The sequence below is a fragment of the Peromyscus leucopus genome, chromosome 1 (genome assembly GCF_004664715.2).
Source record: "Peromyscus leucopus breed LL Stock chromosome 1, UCI_PerLeu_2.1, whole genome shotgun sequence".
In the NCBI taxonomy this organism is placed as follows: domain Eukaryota; kingdom Metazoa; phylum Chordata; class Mammalia; order Rodentia; family Cricetidae; genus Peromyscus; species Peromyscus leucopus.
The window spans coordinates 46,579,126-46,596,284 of NC_051063.1; the positions used below are offsets into that span (position 1 = coordinate 46,579,126).

The 17,159-nt window shown below is 39.5% G+C and overlaps 1 protein-coding gene and 1 pseudogene across 1 annotated transcript in view; one reads left to right on the forward strand and one right to left on the reverse strand.

The window, feature by feature from the left end:
* LOC114689360 overlaps positions 1-2,965 on the reverse strand; it is a 17,322-nt pseudogene extending 14,357 nt beyond the window's left edge.
* A 2,128-nt stretch (positions 2,966-5,093) lies between these two features.
* The window catches only part of LOC114706892 (cytochrome P450 2C70-like), a 55,230-nt gene continuing 43,164 nt past the window's right edge, over positions 5,094-17,159 (forward strand). Inside the window, exon 1 of the mRNA XM_028889420.2 lies at positions 5,094-5,317. Coding sequence (XP_028745253.1) covers positions 5,150-5,317 — 168 coding nt within the window. The 5' untranslated portion in view covers positions 5,094-5,149. The remainder of the gene's footprint in view (positions 5,318-17,159) is intronic.

The window sequence follows — 17,159 nt, forward strand, 5'->3', positions numbered from 1 at the left end:
TCTCTCCTGCCAGAGACGGCATATGAAAAGCCTGACATGTTGCCAGTGGAATCTGTGCTGGAGGTACCCGAGAACGAGGACATCAATCCTCCCGGCCTGCCCCACCAGATATTCTGCTTTCCGTGGGCCAGGGAGAAAACAACCCTTGTGTCCCGAGGGCAGACTTTATGGCATATGCATGTCATGTTCTCACCCATCCAACTGTTACTGGTTCTTGTAATCCTCCTACTCTATTTGCTCTTTATGATTTTCTTTCTCTCTCCTGCAGTGGTTTCTTTGAAATGATTCTGAGATTGTGACAATGGCAGGAGTTAAAGCTCTTTGCAGATCATGGAAAAAACCCAGAAGGCTGGTGCCAGAAAACTGTAGATGGAGTGACATACAGATAGGATAGAAGACAAGAGTTGCCCAGAACTAGTTAGAAGATAACTTGACGAAATCACAGAAGGATGAAGAAGGACTTAAGCTGAGAGGAAGCTGGCAGTCTGGTACCTTAAACCATTGCTTGTATTTCTGTGCTCTCTGAGAAACCGCAGTAGATGGCCTCTGGGGTGCTAACCTCAGTTGTTCTGATAATTTTTAACCTGCGAAAGAATAAGCTGGAATGCTTTGGCTTTTTTCCTGGGAACTTTTATGTGCAATCAAGGAGCATGGGTACACTTTGCTGATTTACAAAAAGAACTTTTGAAACTATTGTGAGAACCCAATCACCTGTTGAATTTTCTCATCCCCTATTTCCTTGTACTATTACAATAAAAGACTGGGGTTGGGTTAGATCAGGAGAAGACAGAGAAGATGCACATCTCCAGATCTGACAAGACTTGTCAGCTTGCACCAACTCCTGTGTCCGAGTCTTTGCTTACACCTGCCAGATATCCCCTGCTCTTCGAGAAACTCGGAACTGCTGAGGCTGGCTCCCCGGCACTCTCCCTATCCTTTCATTCCTTTCTCTGTCTGTTTTGTCTGTAGAGCACACACTGTTAGGTATTAACCTGCCTGGCTTCTGAAACTTGTGGCCAGGCTTTTGTTTTTACAGAGGCTGTAAATCCCCTGATACTTCCTCAAGGTGTTGGGAACATTTGTCCTTGATTTCTGTTTCTCTCACTGCCAGAGACCCCCAGCTCAGAGCCCTTTATTTTATTTTTTTTGTATTTATTTATTTGAAAAAATCATATATGTATATATATTTATATGCAATGTGTCTTGTTATTCATATCTGACTCCATTTCTCCTATTCCTTTGAGGTCTCTCAACATACTTCCCTCCCAACTTTTTTTTCTTTTTTTTTTTCATTTTTCTTTATTAAGAAATTTTCTACTCACTCTACATACTATCCACAGATCCCACCTCCTCCTCCCACTCCCCAGCCCTTCCTCCCAAACCATCCCACATCAAATCCCCCAGATCAAGATTCCCCCATGGAGAGTCCACAGAGCAAGGCACACTGACTGAGCCTAGGCAGGTCCAAGCCCCTCCCCCACTGCACCAAGGCTGCACAAGGCACTGGGCTCCCAAAAGCCTGCCAGTGCACCAGGGACGAATCCCAATGCCCCTGCCTGGGTGCCTTTTTAAAGCCTTAGTTCAGACCAGGGAAATAAGTGTTAAAACTTCCCATCTGGAAAAATTTTGGAGTGAGGCTTCTGTTATAGCACACTGGACATTGCCTGAAAACATCTGGAATCCATCAGTAGGGCTGCCAGTCCTCTTTTTAACTAGGAAACAAGAAGTGCAGGAAGGAAAAACATCCCAAGCAGCCTTTGTCCCAATACTTTTGGGAATCATAGCTTGTACAAAATCAGGCTTTACAGAAGAAGTCATCTGGTCCTTTAATGACCATCGTGCGGAACAAAAATCCTCCTCATTGTCCCTCATCTCCCCACTGCGTTACAAGGGCCTTATCTCAGATGGGGAAGAGAACACTCTACAGACATCCCCTTCCTCCAAGAAAATACCCAGGGAATCCATCCTTAAGGACAATGAACTACGATGTACTGTTTATCCCTGGGGAAACTTATAGGATACCTCTCCACCCTCTGTTTCCCATTGCCCCTCAGGAATAACTGAGACCACCAAGCAGGACACTCCTCAGTTTAAATTCTCTGGTTATCACCCAAACAATCCTTTTGCATTTACAGTTAATGTTGGGGTCAGTGCAGCTACTCAGCCATGGGTTCCTACCCTTCTAGCTGATCTTTCCTTGATTCGCAAGGCTAGCAATGAGTCAGGCCTTGACTTGCCATATTTTGAACAGGTACTACAACAGTGGGCAATGAATTTACAAAACTATTATGATTAATCACATTTAATGAAAGCTGTATTAGACCCCACAGTTTTTCTTAACTGGCTAGCAGCATATGAAGAACAAGCTGAAGCACAGACACACCTAAATATTTAATATAATATTGCTATATCCCTAGACATGCTGACTGGCAGGGGCCAATATTTTAGTCATGGCCCAAGCACAAATTGGCCTGCATGCCTGTTTTCAGCAGGTCTCTGAAATTGCACTTAAAACTGATAAGGCCTTTTATGAGGAAATAGTAACACATGACAAGACAGGTCAATCTGGTAGAAATTCTAGCCTTCAGTCCCAATTCTAAGGACCACTGCCCCCTGCATAGGTATAAATATTCTAAGGCCCATACCACTAAACTGTACATCACAGAAGCCTGTGTGGGTGGACCAGTGGCCTATTAAAGAACCCAAACTATCAGAGCTGAGAAAGTTAGTTGAAGAGCAACTGTCACTGGGCCCCTTAATTTCTCTCACTGCTCTCCAGCATTGGCTCTTAGGCCTATGTTTGGCAGTTGGCCACTATGTGGACCCAATGCTTACTTAGATATGACAACATTCCTATTTTAATGGGAGGAGCTTATTTTAATGGATCCTTTACTGCTAATGAATCATTTGAGTCCTGCATTTCTATTAAACAACAAAAGAATTTTACCTTCAAGGGCACACCCATCCACGTAAAGACCCCCTTTTCTTTATATTAACCAATTCTTCACAGCCTGAGATGAATTGCACTGAGACAAAATGCTGGCTCAGTGCCTGCTGGATTGCAAATGAGGCTCTTCATGCAGAGTTGGTACATACTCCTGCTTTCATCTGGATACCACTAAATAATGTGACACAATTTCATAGAATGGAATTGACTGAACAAACCAAAATAAAAAGAGACTTTGGAAGAACAGCAGCTATGACTGCCACTATTCTGCTTGCTGTGGCAGGTGGTGCAGCAGCCACAGCCTCCCTGGTTCAAATGGGAGCCACCACCTCTACAGTTAATATGGCCACAGAAGAATCAGCCTGAGCATTAAGCACTCAACAGCTGATTAGTTCCCATTTCCAGTCAGCTAAACTCAACTTACAGCAACAACTAGATTTATTGGATGAAGAAATCCAGACATTAAGATGGCTGGTAAGAGGAAACTGTGATCCCCAATTTTCCTCCTTTTATTTAACCCCTTACTCGGTCTCAAATATGACACAAGCCAGGAGTAAATTAAGGGAAATCATATTGGGATCATGAAGCAAAGAGTTCTTAAACCTTTCAGTATAATTCTCTAATGAAATCTTAACCTGAACTCCCCACATGTGAAACCACTGGAGGTGTCTACAACATTCTTTGCTCAAATTTGGAATCACATAAAATCGATCTTAGACCCTTCAAAAATTATAGTATGGGGAATGATAGGGGGAATGATACTCTTAGTAATTCTGTTGCTTAAATGTTTCATGGCAGCGCTGCATCAACAAAACCACCCTTGAATTGCCAATGGCTCTGGAACACCCTGATCATCGCCCCCTTAAAGAAGTAATAAGAGCTTGGCTCACAGAAATTCTTGATGCCTCTGTCTAATGCTCTTGCACCCTAGGCATTTTCCAGGGGAACCACCCTCCTAGGGCTGATAGCCAGAGATGTTTAAGAGCCTGTTAGGCAAGCCAATCTAAGACAGGCACAGTCACCATGTTGGGGACCCCTTAGGTAGGAAAAACAAGATTAGAGCAAAGGACTCTAATTCCCACTAGTGGCCACAAAATAAAATAAAAAGGGTGATATGAGGCAGGTAAGGCCAAAAGCACTGGGTCATGCCTTAAGCAAACAGACATGTGCAGTAGTATCCTGGCCCAGAGGAGCCTGAACCTGGACCCCCAAGAAGACAACTGCTGATGTAAGACCCAGAGCCAACTAGGAAACACTACGGCAGCTGGAAGCAGAGCCTGCCAAAAAATACACACATAAATACCTCAGTCCTTTGTTTAATAAATGAGATTGCTTACAACCTCTCAGAGCCTGTGCCATTTGGTTCTGTATCTATTCACCCCTTCCCTTGGGATCACAGACAGTGGGACACCAGCTGCAGAGCCAGTAACACATACTTAAAAGATTCATCTATATACTTCTGTTTCTCTAGAACCACTTCTGCTACCAAAATCTGTATTAGTTAGGGTTCTAGAGTAATAGAACTTATAGAATGAAACTTCCTATCATAATAGATCAAGATTTTTTTGGAATAATTTATAGACTGGGGTCCAGCTAATCCAACAATGGTTGTCTGTGAACAGAGAGTTCAATAATCCAGTAGTTGTTCAATCCACAAGGCTACATGTTTCAACTGCTCTTCAGTATATACTTGAATCCTAAAGAAGTAGGCTCTAATGCCAGTGAAGGAGTAGACTTGCTAGCAATGTGAGGGCAAGCAGACAAAGAGCATAAATTTCCTTATTCCATGTCCTCATATAAATTTCCAGTAGAAGATGTGGCCCAGATTAAGGAGTTTTGTCTTTCAGACTTAAGATCTTGATTAGAAGTGGATCTTCCTACTTCAATTTAAGCAAAAAATACTTGTGTGTCATCTATTTCTGGATTTTAGTTAATTCTAGATTTACTCAAGTTGACAACCAAAAATAGTCATTATAGATAGTATTTGTTAAATTATAGTAATTCATATTACACTCTGAAGAAGGGAGGGTTATGTTGAAATGGCAACACAATGTTAGGAAATGGGAAGTTTTGTTTATATAAACCTATGTTTACTGAAGATAAAGAGATCTCATCCAAAGTCCAAACACTTTATTTTTTTGGAGCTGCATTTATAAACTCTTGGAGTGGAAGCTTTCCAATGCATTCATTCAAAGTGTACCAATGGCTCTTTTTATAATCTTGGGGATTTGCCTTTCTTGTTTGAGTCTTTTTTTCCTATGGAATCAACACCATGGCAAAGGGAAGCTCCCACCTGGACCCACTCCTTTTCCAATTGTTGGAAATATTTTACAAATGGATATGAAAAATATCACCAAGTCTCTGAACATGGTAAGTGTGATTAACTTCCTTTCAGTGATTTTCAATGAGTAAATGATATACATCCTTAGTAGTATGAAGTTTATGAGCCCTGGGAAAAGATTATAGACTCAATTCATTTATATTGAGAAAAAAGTGTTGATTATCAACTAGCAGGATGACAACTTTAAAGCTGAATCCCAGGCATGTCATGATGAGGGATATACAGAAGGGTTTTTTGTTTTTTTTTTTTTTAAGTAAAACCATAAAGAGGCCTTTAATATCTATGCAAGCAAGCAAAAACTGCTCTGTTCTGCCAAATTGAAAGGTTAATGAGACTCAAAACAATCTCTGAATATCTGTATAAGAAAGTTACAGAAGCCAAAAAGCAATTAGTCATATCATAACAAGTAGATGGTCATGGCTGTGTATTTCTTGGTGGGGATCATTCAGTCATGGTTACTGGAAGCTTATGTTTCAGGAACTGGAGTTAGGAACAAACAGCTAATGAGTCCCTACCATAAAATGGAGTTTCTTTAGCTAATAAAGTCTCACATGGCTCTAGACCATATGAATCATATCACTGATTCACATTTATGTAGAGCTAAAGGTTAATGTTTTAATTGTGTTGAATTTTTTGTTTGTTTGTTTTTTGAGGCAGGCTTTCTCTTATGTAGCTTAGGCACCTTTCTTGGAACTCACGCTATAGAGCAGGCTGGCCTTGAACTCACAGAGGTCCACCTGTCTCTGCCTCCCAAGTGTTGGGATTAAAGGCATGCACCACCACCACCCGGCTGACTTTTTTATATATGTGCTTACCCAGTTTATGATGCAAGAACCTATGGTAACATTAATAATAACAGGAAAGGAATTTAGTCCATTACATTCCCCACTGACTCTAGGAAAATGAGTTAGGAAATTTAATTTTAGGGCCCCTGAGATCTATAGTGTTTGACACTGATTTTTTACAAATGATGCATACAAATAGGATGTGTAAAGTGGAAAGGCAGAGAAAATAAACTTTTGTTTTTCCCAGGTAAAATTTGGTGACCACAAAGTAATCCATTTAATCCGATCCAAGCCCCCTTCTTGAATATTTTTTTTTTTGTATGTTTTCGTTATTCTCCCATTTTAACAAGTATTCGTGATACTGAAGGATCCTGGAAGCAGCATATGCTTTGGTATGCTAATAGATATCACAGATAGTCCTTTGTCTCTTTGACAGTGACAGGGAAATGGCTTCTTTCATAGAAGGGAACTAGTTTCCCATGAACCTAATATTCCAGCCCTTTTTGGAGAGGAGCAACAACATACATATTTCAGTAATTGCTTCTCAACTGAAATTAGGACATTATTGTCAGAGCCTAGGAAAATTCAATTGCTGGTTAAAGGCTGGACAGGGCAGGGTACATCTGAATTGCTGCCCAGGTTCTGTTTGAATACCTGGGGTTAGTGAAGTGCACATAGCTTTCACAAGTCTGGAATGCTGGCCCAAAGCTGGGGCTCAAGCAGGCAGGAAATTTCACCAGAAGCATTTGAATTACAATGGTTTTCAGCAAGTTCAGGACTGGCTGATTCCAAAGAACTCCCTGAGTCTGTTGTGTTTGGAGCAGTTTGCAATCTTTAGTAGATTGGAAATCTGCTGAGACAGATACAGACTAGGGATATTGATTTTATCTTGGGTGCACATTTGAAACTTCCAGGCCAGTGGTCCTGGTATTTGGGGGCATGGAAGAAGTCTCAAGATCATGGGGAAAATCCATATTTCTGCCAAGATTATAATGGACTAAACTTCTGGACCTATAATCCAGCCCCAATTAAATGCTTTTCTTTATAAGAGAGGCTATGATCATGGTGTCTCTTCACAGCAATAAAACCCTAACCAAGACAGAAGTTAGTACCAGGAGTGGAACATTGTTGTTCTGACCACTTCTTGTTTGGAGGAATTTGAACTTTGGGACTTGGGGTTAGGAAAGAAGTGAAGTGCTTTAAGTACTGCTTAATGGGCCATATTAGCAGGAGCATGGAAGACAGTGGTGCTGAGGGTGATTTGGAATGTGGGGGTCTGGAACAAGAAGTTTCAGAGGAGAAGAATTTTAGTAATCTGCCTAAAGATCTTGTGATATTTTGGTGGAGAATGTGACTGCTCTTTGCCCTTGCCTGAAGGATCTGCCTGAGGCTAAAGTGAAGAGATTTGGAGTAATTCTGTTGGCAGAGAAAAATCTCAAAATAGCCTAATATTTTTGACTCTATCATGTGGTTATTAGTGTTCACTCTTTTTGTTTTACTTTTTTTTATTAAGAAAATTTTTTGCAGGGCAGTGGTGGTGCATGCCTTTAATCCCAGCACTTGGGAGGCAGAGCCAGGCAGATGTTTGTGAGTTTAAAGCCAGCCTGGCCTACAGAGCAAGATCCAGGAAAGGTGCAAAGCTACATAGAGAAACCCTGTCTCAAAAAAACAAAAAACAAAAAAAAAAAAAAAGAAAAGAAAAAAGAAAATTTTTTATTCATTTTACATACCAACCAAAGATCCCCCCTCCCCTCTTCTCACCCCATGCAGCCTCCCTCTCCCAACCCCCATCCTTTCCTATAAGAATGTAAGGCCTCGAGGTAGGCCTGTGGCAGCGGCCCGCGGAGGTAGACAGGCCCAGCGGCGGCCGCAGAGGTAGATGGGCCAAGTGGCAGCGGCTGACAGGGACATTCAGGCCCAGCAGCAGCCGGCAGAGACATTCAGGCCCAGCGGCGGCCCACAGAGGTAGACAGGCCCGGCGGCAGAAACAAGCAGACGCAGGTAGGCCTGCAGCGGCCCGCGGAGGTAGACGGGCCCGGCAGCGGAGACAAGCAGATGCAGGTAGGCCCGCGGAGGTGGCCCACAGAGATAGACAGGCCCGGCAGCGGCGGCCAACAGGGACATACAGGCCCACCAGCAGCCGGCAGAGACATAAAGGCCCGGTGGTGGCCCGCAGAGGCAGACAGGCCCAGGGATGGAGACAAGCAGATGCAGCTTGGAACAGGGACACCCCTAACCCCAACACCTGGGGAAGAAGCTATCTACGTGGGTCAGAACCAGAACGAATCTGAACACTTCGTCTGAGGACAACCCAGGGCCCAGCAGCTGATCCTGTGAAACCCAACAATTTGGAGGTGTTAGTGAGACTACCCTGCTCAGCTGAAACCCATCTGGAAGAGGATTCAGATGCCTACAGTTTGAAATCTGAAGAAACAAGATCAGCTGAGGAGTTGACAAATGAACAAAACGTGACCTGGGAACACAGAAGAAGGCACTACCAGCCACCAAACCAGATCACCAGAATCATAAGTATATACTTCACTGACTGAAATCAACTGCCCCTGAAGAAATAGCCCAATAGCACCAATTTAACCAAGAACCCCTACTAAACCAAGACTAAAAATTAGAACAAGAGAGTTACTCTCAGACACAGACACCACCTGCACCACACAGAGGAAGAGATGAGTAGACGCCAGTGCAAAAATACAGGCAACAACATAAAGACCTATATGGCAACATCAGAACCTAGTGATTCTACACCTGCAAGACCTAAACATACCATGACAGAAGAAACAGAAGAAATCAACCCTAAAAATGACTTTAAGAAGATGATAGAGGCCCTTAAAGAAGAAATAAAACATTCCCTCAAAGAGGAAATAAAACTTTCCTTAAAGAGGAAATGAAAAATACTTAAAGAGGAAATAAAAACTTTCATTAAAGAGGAAATGAAAAACTCCCTTAAAGAGGAAATAAAAACTTCCCTTAAAGAGGAAATGAAAAACTCCATTAAAGAGGAAATAAAAAACTCCCTTAAAGAAATGGAAGAAAAAACGAACAAAAAATGGGAAGAAATCAAATCAAGCCAAGAAAAAGCAATTAAACAGATGAAAGAAACATTCCAAGAACTGAAAAATGAATTTGAGACAATAAAGAAAACACATGCTGAGGGAATGCTGGAAATAGAAATCCTGACTAAACGAACAGGAACTACAGAAACAAGCATAACCAACCGATTGCAAGAGATGGAACAGAGAATCTCTGACACTGAAGACACGATAGAGAAAATAGATTCGTCAGTCAAAGAAAACACTAAAGACAAAAAAGTCATAACACAAAACGTCCAGGAAATTTGGGACACCATGAAAATACCAAACCTAAGAATAATATGGATAGAAGAAGGAGAAGAATACCAAGTCAAAGGCACAGAAAATATATTCAACAAAATCATAGAAGAAAACTTTCCTAACCTAAAGAAAGAAATACCTATGAAGATACAAGAAGCTTACAGAACACGAATAGGCTGGATCCAAAAAAAAAAAGTCCCCTCGCCACATAATAATCAAAACACTAAACACACAGAACAAAGAAAAAATATTAAGAGCCACAAAGGAAAAAGACCAAGTAACATATAAAGGCAAACCCATCAGAATAACACCAGACTACTCAATAGAGACTATGAAAGCTAGAAGATCATGGACAAACCTCATACAGACACTAAGAGACCACGGATGCCAACCCAGACTATTATACCCAGCAAAACTCTCAATCACCATAGGCAGAGTAAACAAAATATTCCAGGATAAAAGCAGATTTAATCAATACCTGTCCACAAACCCAGCCCTACAGAAAGCACTAGAAGGGAAAATTCAACCCAAAGAAGCTAAACACATCCATGAAAAATCAAGGAATAGATAATCCCACACCAACATACACCACAGAAGGACAACACAACCACAAAAAATAACAGGAATTAACAATCACTGGTCATTAATACCCATCAATATCAATGGTCTCAACTCACCTATAAAAAGACACAGGCTAACAGAATGGATAAGAAAAGAGGACCCATCCATTTGCTGAATACAAGAAACACACCTTAACTCCAAAAACAAACACTACCTCCGAGTAAAAGGCTGGGAAAAGGCTTTCCAAGAAAATGGAACTAAGAAACAAGTTGGTGTAGCTATCCTAATATCTAATAAAATAGACTTCAAACTAAAATCAATCAAAAGAGACCAGGATGAACATCACATATTTATCACGGGAAAAATCCACCAAGATGAAGTCTCGATTCTAAACATTTATGCTCCAAATACAAAAGCACGCACATTCATAAAAGAAACAGTACTAAAGTTTAAAACGCACATCAAACCCCACACATTAGTAATGGGAGATTTTAACACACCACTCTCACCAAAAGATAGATCTACCAGACTGAAACTTAACAAAGAAATAAAGGACCTAACAGATTTTATGACTCAAATGGACCTAATAGATATCTACAGAATATTCCATCCTAACACAAAAGAATATACCTTCTTCTCAGCACCCCATGGAACCTTCTCAAAAATGAACACATGCTTGGACACAAAACAAATCTCAACAGATACAAAAAAATTGGAATAACCTCCTGTATCTTATCAGACCACCATGCCTTAAAGTTAGACCTCAACAACAACAAAAATTATAGAAAACCCACAAACTCATGGAAACTGAATAATGCCCACCTGAAACATCAATGGGTCAAGGAAGAAATAAAGAAAGAAATTAAAGAGTTCCTAGAATTCAATGAAAATGAAAGTACAACATACCCAAACTTATGGGACACTATGAAAGCAGTGCTAAGAGGAAAATTCATAGCTCTAAATGCACACATGAAGAAGATGGAGCAATCCCATACCAATGAATCAACAGCACAACTGAAAGCTCTAGAACAAAAAGAAACAAACTCACCCAGGAGAAAGAGATGCCAGGAAATAATCAAATTGAGGGCTGAAATCAACGAAATAGAAAACAAGAGAACAATACAAAAAAATCAATGAAACAAAGAGTTGGTTCTTTGAAAAAATCAACAAGATAGACAAACCCCTAGCCAAATTAACCAAAAGGCAAAGACAGAGCACCCAAATTCACAAAATCAGAAATGAAAAGGGAGACATAACAACTGACAACGAGGAAATCCAGAGAATCATCAGATCATACTTCAAAAACCTGTACTCCACAAAAATGGAAAACCAGGAAGAAATGGACAATTTTCTGGATAAATTCCACATACCAAAATTAAATCAAGACCAGATAAACCATTTAAATAGACCAATAACCCTGAAAGAAATAGAAACAGTCATCAAAAGTCTCCCAACCAAAAAAAGCCCAGGACCAGATGGTTTCAGTGCAGAATTCTACAAGACTTTCAAAGAAGAACTAATACCAATCCTCTTCAAAGTGTTCCACACAATAGAAACAGAAGGAACACTACCAAAACTCTTTATGAGGCTACAATTACCCTGATACCCAATCCACACAAAGATGCAACAAAGAAAGAGAACTACAGACCAATCTCCCTCATGAACATTGATGCAAAAATACTCAACAAAATATTGGCAAACCGAACCCAAGAATACTCAAAACAATCATCCATCACGACCAAGTAGGATTCATCCCAGGGATGCAAGGATGGTTCAACATACGAAAATCAGTCAATATAATACACCATATAAACAAACTGAAAGAAAAAAAACACATGATCATCTCCTTAGATGCTGAAAAAGCCTTTGACAAAATCCAACACCCCTTCATGATAAAGGTCTTAGAAAGATCAGGAATACAAGGAACATTTCTAAACATAATAAAAGCAATTTATAGCAAGTCAACAGCAAACATCAAATTAAATGGAGAGAAACTCAAAGCGATACCACTAAATTCAGGAACAAGACAAGGCTGTCCACTCTCCCCATATTTATTCAATATAGTACTAGAAGTTCTAGCTAGAGCAATAAGACAACAAAAGGAGATCAAAGGGATACAAATTGGCAAGGAAGAAGTCAAACTTTCACTATTTGCAGATGATATGATAGTATACATAAGTGACCCCAAAAACTCTACCAGGGAACTCCTACAGCTGATAAACTCCTTCAGTAAAGTGGCAGGATACAAGATCAACTCAAAAAAATCAGTAGCCCTCCTATACACAAATGATAAAAGGGCTGAGAAAGAAGTCAGAGAAACATCACCCTTTACAATAGCCACAAATAATATAAAATACCTTGGGATAACACTAACTAAACAAGTGAAGGACCTTTTTGATAAGAACTTTAAATCTCTAAAGAAAAAAATTGAAGAAGATATCAGAAAATGGAAGGATCTCCCATGCTCAAGGATAGGTAGGATTAACATAGTAAAAATGGCAATCTTACCAAAAGCAACCTACAGATTCAATGCAATCCCGATCAAAATCCCAACACAATTCTTCACAGACTTGGGAAGAAAAATACTCAACTTTATATGGATAAACAAAATACCCAGGATAGCTAAAAGAATCCTATATGATAAAGCAACCCTTGGAGGCATCACCATCCCTGACCTCAAACTCTACTATAGAGCTATAGTAATAAAAACAGCTTGGTACTGGTATAAAAACTGACATATGGACCAATGGAATCGAATTGAAGACCCTGACATTAATCCATGCACATATGAACACCTGGTTTTTGACAAAGGGGCCAAAACTATACAATGGAACAAAGAAAGTATCTTCAACAAATGGTGCTGGCATAACTGGATGTCAATATGTAAAAGATTACAAATAGATCCATATCTGTCACCATGCACAAAACTCAAGTCCAAGTAGATCAAAGACCTAAACATAAATCCAGTTACACTAAACTTAATAGAAAAGAAAATAGGAAGCACTCTTGAATGCATTGGCACCGGAGACCATTTCCTAAATAAAACACCAACAGCACAGACCCTGAGCACAACAATTAATAAATGGGACCTCTCGAAACTGAGAAGCTTTTGCAGGGCAAAAGACACAGTCAATAAGACAAAAAGACAGCCAACAGATTGGGAAAAGATCTTCACCAACCCCACATCTGACAGAGGATTGATCTCCACAATATATAAAGAACTCAAGAAACTAGACATCAAAGTACTGAACAGTCCAATTAAAAAATGGGCTAAAGAGCTAAACAGAGAATTCACAAAACAAGAACTACAAATGGTTGAAAGACATTTAAAGAAATGCTCAACATCCTTAATCATCAGAGAAATGCAAATCAAAACGATTCTGAGATACCACCTTACACCTGTTAGAATGGCTACGATCAAAAACACCGATGACAACCAATGTTGGAGAGGATGTGGAGCAAAGGGAACACTCCTCCACCATTGGTGGGAATGTAAACTTGTACAACCACTGTGGAAATCAGTATGGCGGTTTCGAACTACCTCAAGACCCAGCCATCCCACTCTTGGGCATATACCCAAGGAATGCTGATTCATACCATAAAGATACATGCTCAGCTATGTTCATAGCAGCACTATTTGTAATAGCCAGAACCTGGAAACAACCTAGATGCCCATCAACGGAAGAATGGATGAAAAAAATGTGGTACATATACACAATGGAGTACTACTCAGCAGAGAAAAACAATGAAAGCATGAAATTTGCAGGCAAATGGATGGAACTAGAAAAAAATCATCCTGAGTGAGGTAACCCAAACCCAGAAAGACAGTTATGGTATGTACTCACTCATAGGTGGATTCTAGATAAAAATAAAGAACAATCAGACCACAACCCATAGAACCATAGAGGCTATATATATATAGCATGGAGGTCCCTAGGACGACTGTGGCTTATAATAAATTTCAGTTTTACTCAATTATTGAAAAAAAATAGCCAAATGAATGGAAACACATGAACTATTAACCAAAGGCTGAGGGGCCCCCAGCTGGATCAGGCCCTCTGAATAGGTGAGACAGTTGATTGGCTTGATCAGTTTGGGAGGCAACTAGTCAGTGGGACCAAGTCCTGTGCTCATTGCATGAGTTGGCTGTTTGAAACCTGGAGCTTATGCAGGGACACTTGCTCAGTCTGGGAGGAAGGGACTGGACCTCCCTGGACTGAGTCTACCAGGTTGATCGCAGTCCTCGGGGGAGGACTTGTCCTGGAGGAGGTGGGAATGGAGGGAAGTTTGGGGGTAAGGGGAGGGGGTGGGAGGGAGGTGAATAGGGGAACCCATGGCTGATATGTAGAACTGAATGGTATTGTAAAATAAAATATAAAAAAAAAAGAATGTAAGGCCTCCCTTACAATACAAAGAATCAATGAAACAAAGAGTTGGTTCTTTGAGAAAAATCAACAAGATAGACAAACCCTTATCCAAACTAACCAAAAGGCAGAGAGAGAGAGAGCATCCAAATTAACAAAATCAGAAATGAAAATGGAGACATAACAATAGACAATGAGGATATTCAGAGAATCATCAGGTCATACTTCAAAAACCTGTACTCCACAAAATTGGAAAATCTAAAAGAAATGGACAATTTTCTGGATAGGTACCACATACCAAAGTTAAATAAAAACAAGATAAACAATTTAAATAGACCAATACCCCTAAGGAAATAGAAACAGTTATTAAAAGTTTCCCAACCAATAAAAACATAGGGCCAAATGGCTTCAGCCCAGATTTTCAAAGAAGAGCTAATACCAACACTCTTCAAATTGTTCCACATGTTAGAAACAGAAAGAATATTACCAAACTCCTTTTATGAGGCTACAGTTACTCTGATACTCTAACCACACAAAGATGCAACAAAGAAAGAGAATTACAGACCAATCTCCCTTATGAACAATTTTTATATACTAATTAGTTGGTAACAATAACTTTCAAGAACTAGCAATTTGTATTACATTGTTAAATAAGCTGTATAAATATAATATCTTAAACAAGATTGGAAATATATGTACAGTATTTTCTAACAAAATCAATCTCAAATTTGTATCAATATACATAATTTGTATACAATATGCAAACTCCAATCCAATGTAAAATATTTAAAACTAGTAGTTGCTTTCTAAAAGTAGATTCAATAATCTGCCTTTTTATTTTATCATATCTATATTCTTCTCTTTTTTTTCTTTTCAGAGTAGATTTAATAATCTACCCTTTACACATCATTTCTATATCTTTTTTTCAGTGTAGATTCTCTAATCTACCTTTTATCTTATCAGATCTATATCCTCTTTTTTGTTTTTTTTTTCAAACAAGAACCCCAAATCTAATTTCCTTTGTTTAGCCTATTTCCTGACCATTAACAATTAACAACTTGTAACCAACCATCCTAAACAATGACAATTATCCATAGCCCATTGAAATGGCAAAACCCACCTATCTCACCTCTTGGGAATGTGGACATTGTGTTCTTAAAATTACTTTCTGCTGTGTTGGGGTAGGCATCTTTAGGTAATCCTGAAAAGAAAATTTTTGGGTTACTCATCAAATCCTGGGAGAGTTAGGTGTATCATTTGTTCAGTCTCTGAATAATGGAAAAGTGCAGGGCTTGTCTCAAGTCCTTGCTTGAGTAGTCTGTAAGGCTGAATCATCTCAGCTAGCCATCTGGACATTGTCCTGAACAGTTTGTAGTCCAAAGTCAATCTTTGGGTGGTACGTGTCATCATAGGCTATTATCCTGATGGAATCATCATTGTGGAGTCAAATCATGTTTTTGGAGACTTTGGATTCACTTTTAGGCATGGTCATGGTTCATTGCAGAAAATCATTTTCATAGGATATTTTTTCTGGATGATTTGTCCTTTTTCTTCAGATGTCTCATTTGTCCAGTGTTCTTCAGATTCCTTAGCTGGATGCCTTCATTCTCCTGAAAGACAAAAACAAAACCCTTCCCCAACCCCAACTTTGGGGAGGTTCTACATCTAATCTTTATCAATTTTGATTTATATTTATTCTGAATTTTTTGTTCTCTTTTCTATATCTGTTCTATCACCCTGAGCAGTATGTTTTTTTACAATAAGCATTACATTCTGTAACTGCTCTGGGAAGAGATTTTTTTTTCTACAGTGGCAAGAAAGGACTGAAACAAATTTGTCATGGGGTCTTTTGAGAGGCCCCTCAGGGAGTTTCCCAATGGCAAAGGCAAAGGATTACCTTATCTGCCCCTTGTTGATCTACATTCATTAATCCAGTGTTTGCCTTCGCCACACCTTCTGCATAATCCAGAAGGAAAAGGCATTCTGTTGCCATTGTTCCTTGAAAAAACATTGTTTCTAGGAATGCCCTGTTTATAGTCCCTTTTTAGGTGACTTATTTTTTTTTTATGACAGTTGAAACATCTGACATTACTATTTATCTTCAAACCTCTGGAAATCACTTCTTCTATCCAAGTATCATCATGGTCATGAGATTCAATATTAATTATATCTAGGATTCATTCCTCCAAAGGTGCTGATCTTGCCTTTAATGGCCTAATTATCCTTTTGCATTGTACATTAGCAATTTCAAAAACCAAAGATTCAATTATTACCTATCTAGCTTCTGAATTTGGTGTCATTCTATTTACTGCTGGAAACAATCTTTGTAAGAAATCATTGAAGGCTTCTTTTGGGCCCTGTATAACTTTTGTAAATGATTCAATTTTCTTTCCTACTTCTCCAATTCTGTCCCAAGTATTCAAGGCTGCCATTCAGCATAAAGTCAAGGTATGGTCATCATATAGAGATTGCCTTTCTACATTAACATAATCTCCCTCTCCAAGAAGTTGATCTTGGGTGATTTCTATACCTCTAGCCCTATTTTGTTGTTCAGTAGTCTTAACCTCATCCTTCCACCAGGTCCTCCATTGTAATTGGGGATCAGCTTCTAAAACAGTTGTAACCAAATCTCTCCAGTCTAAAGGGATAATTCTATTACAAGTAGACATGAGTTTAACATCTACATCTGGTTCACAAATGGGGAATGCATACCATATGAAACTATAGCTTCTTTGAGTCTCCTCAAATCTAACATTTGCAATGGAGTTCAATCACCTCTTACACAGCCTTGAGCATGTGGCAGTTCCTGTAAGGTTA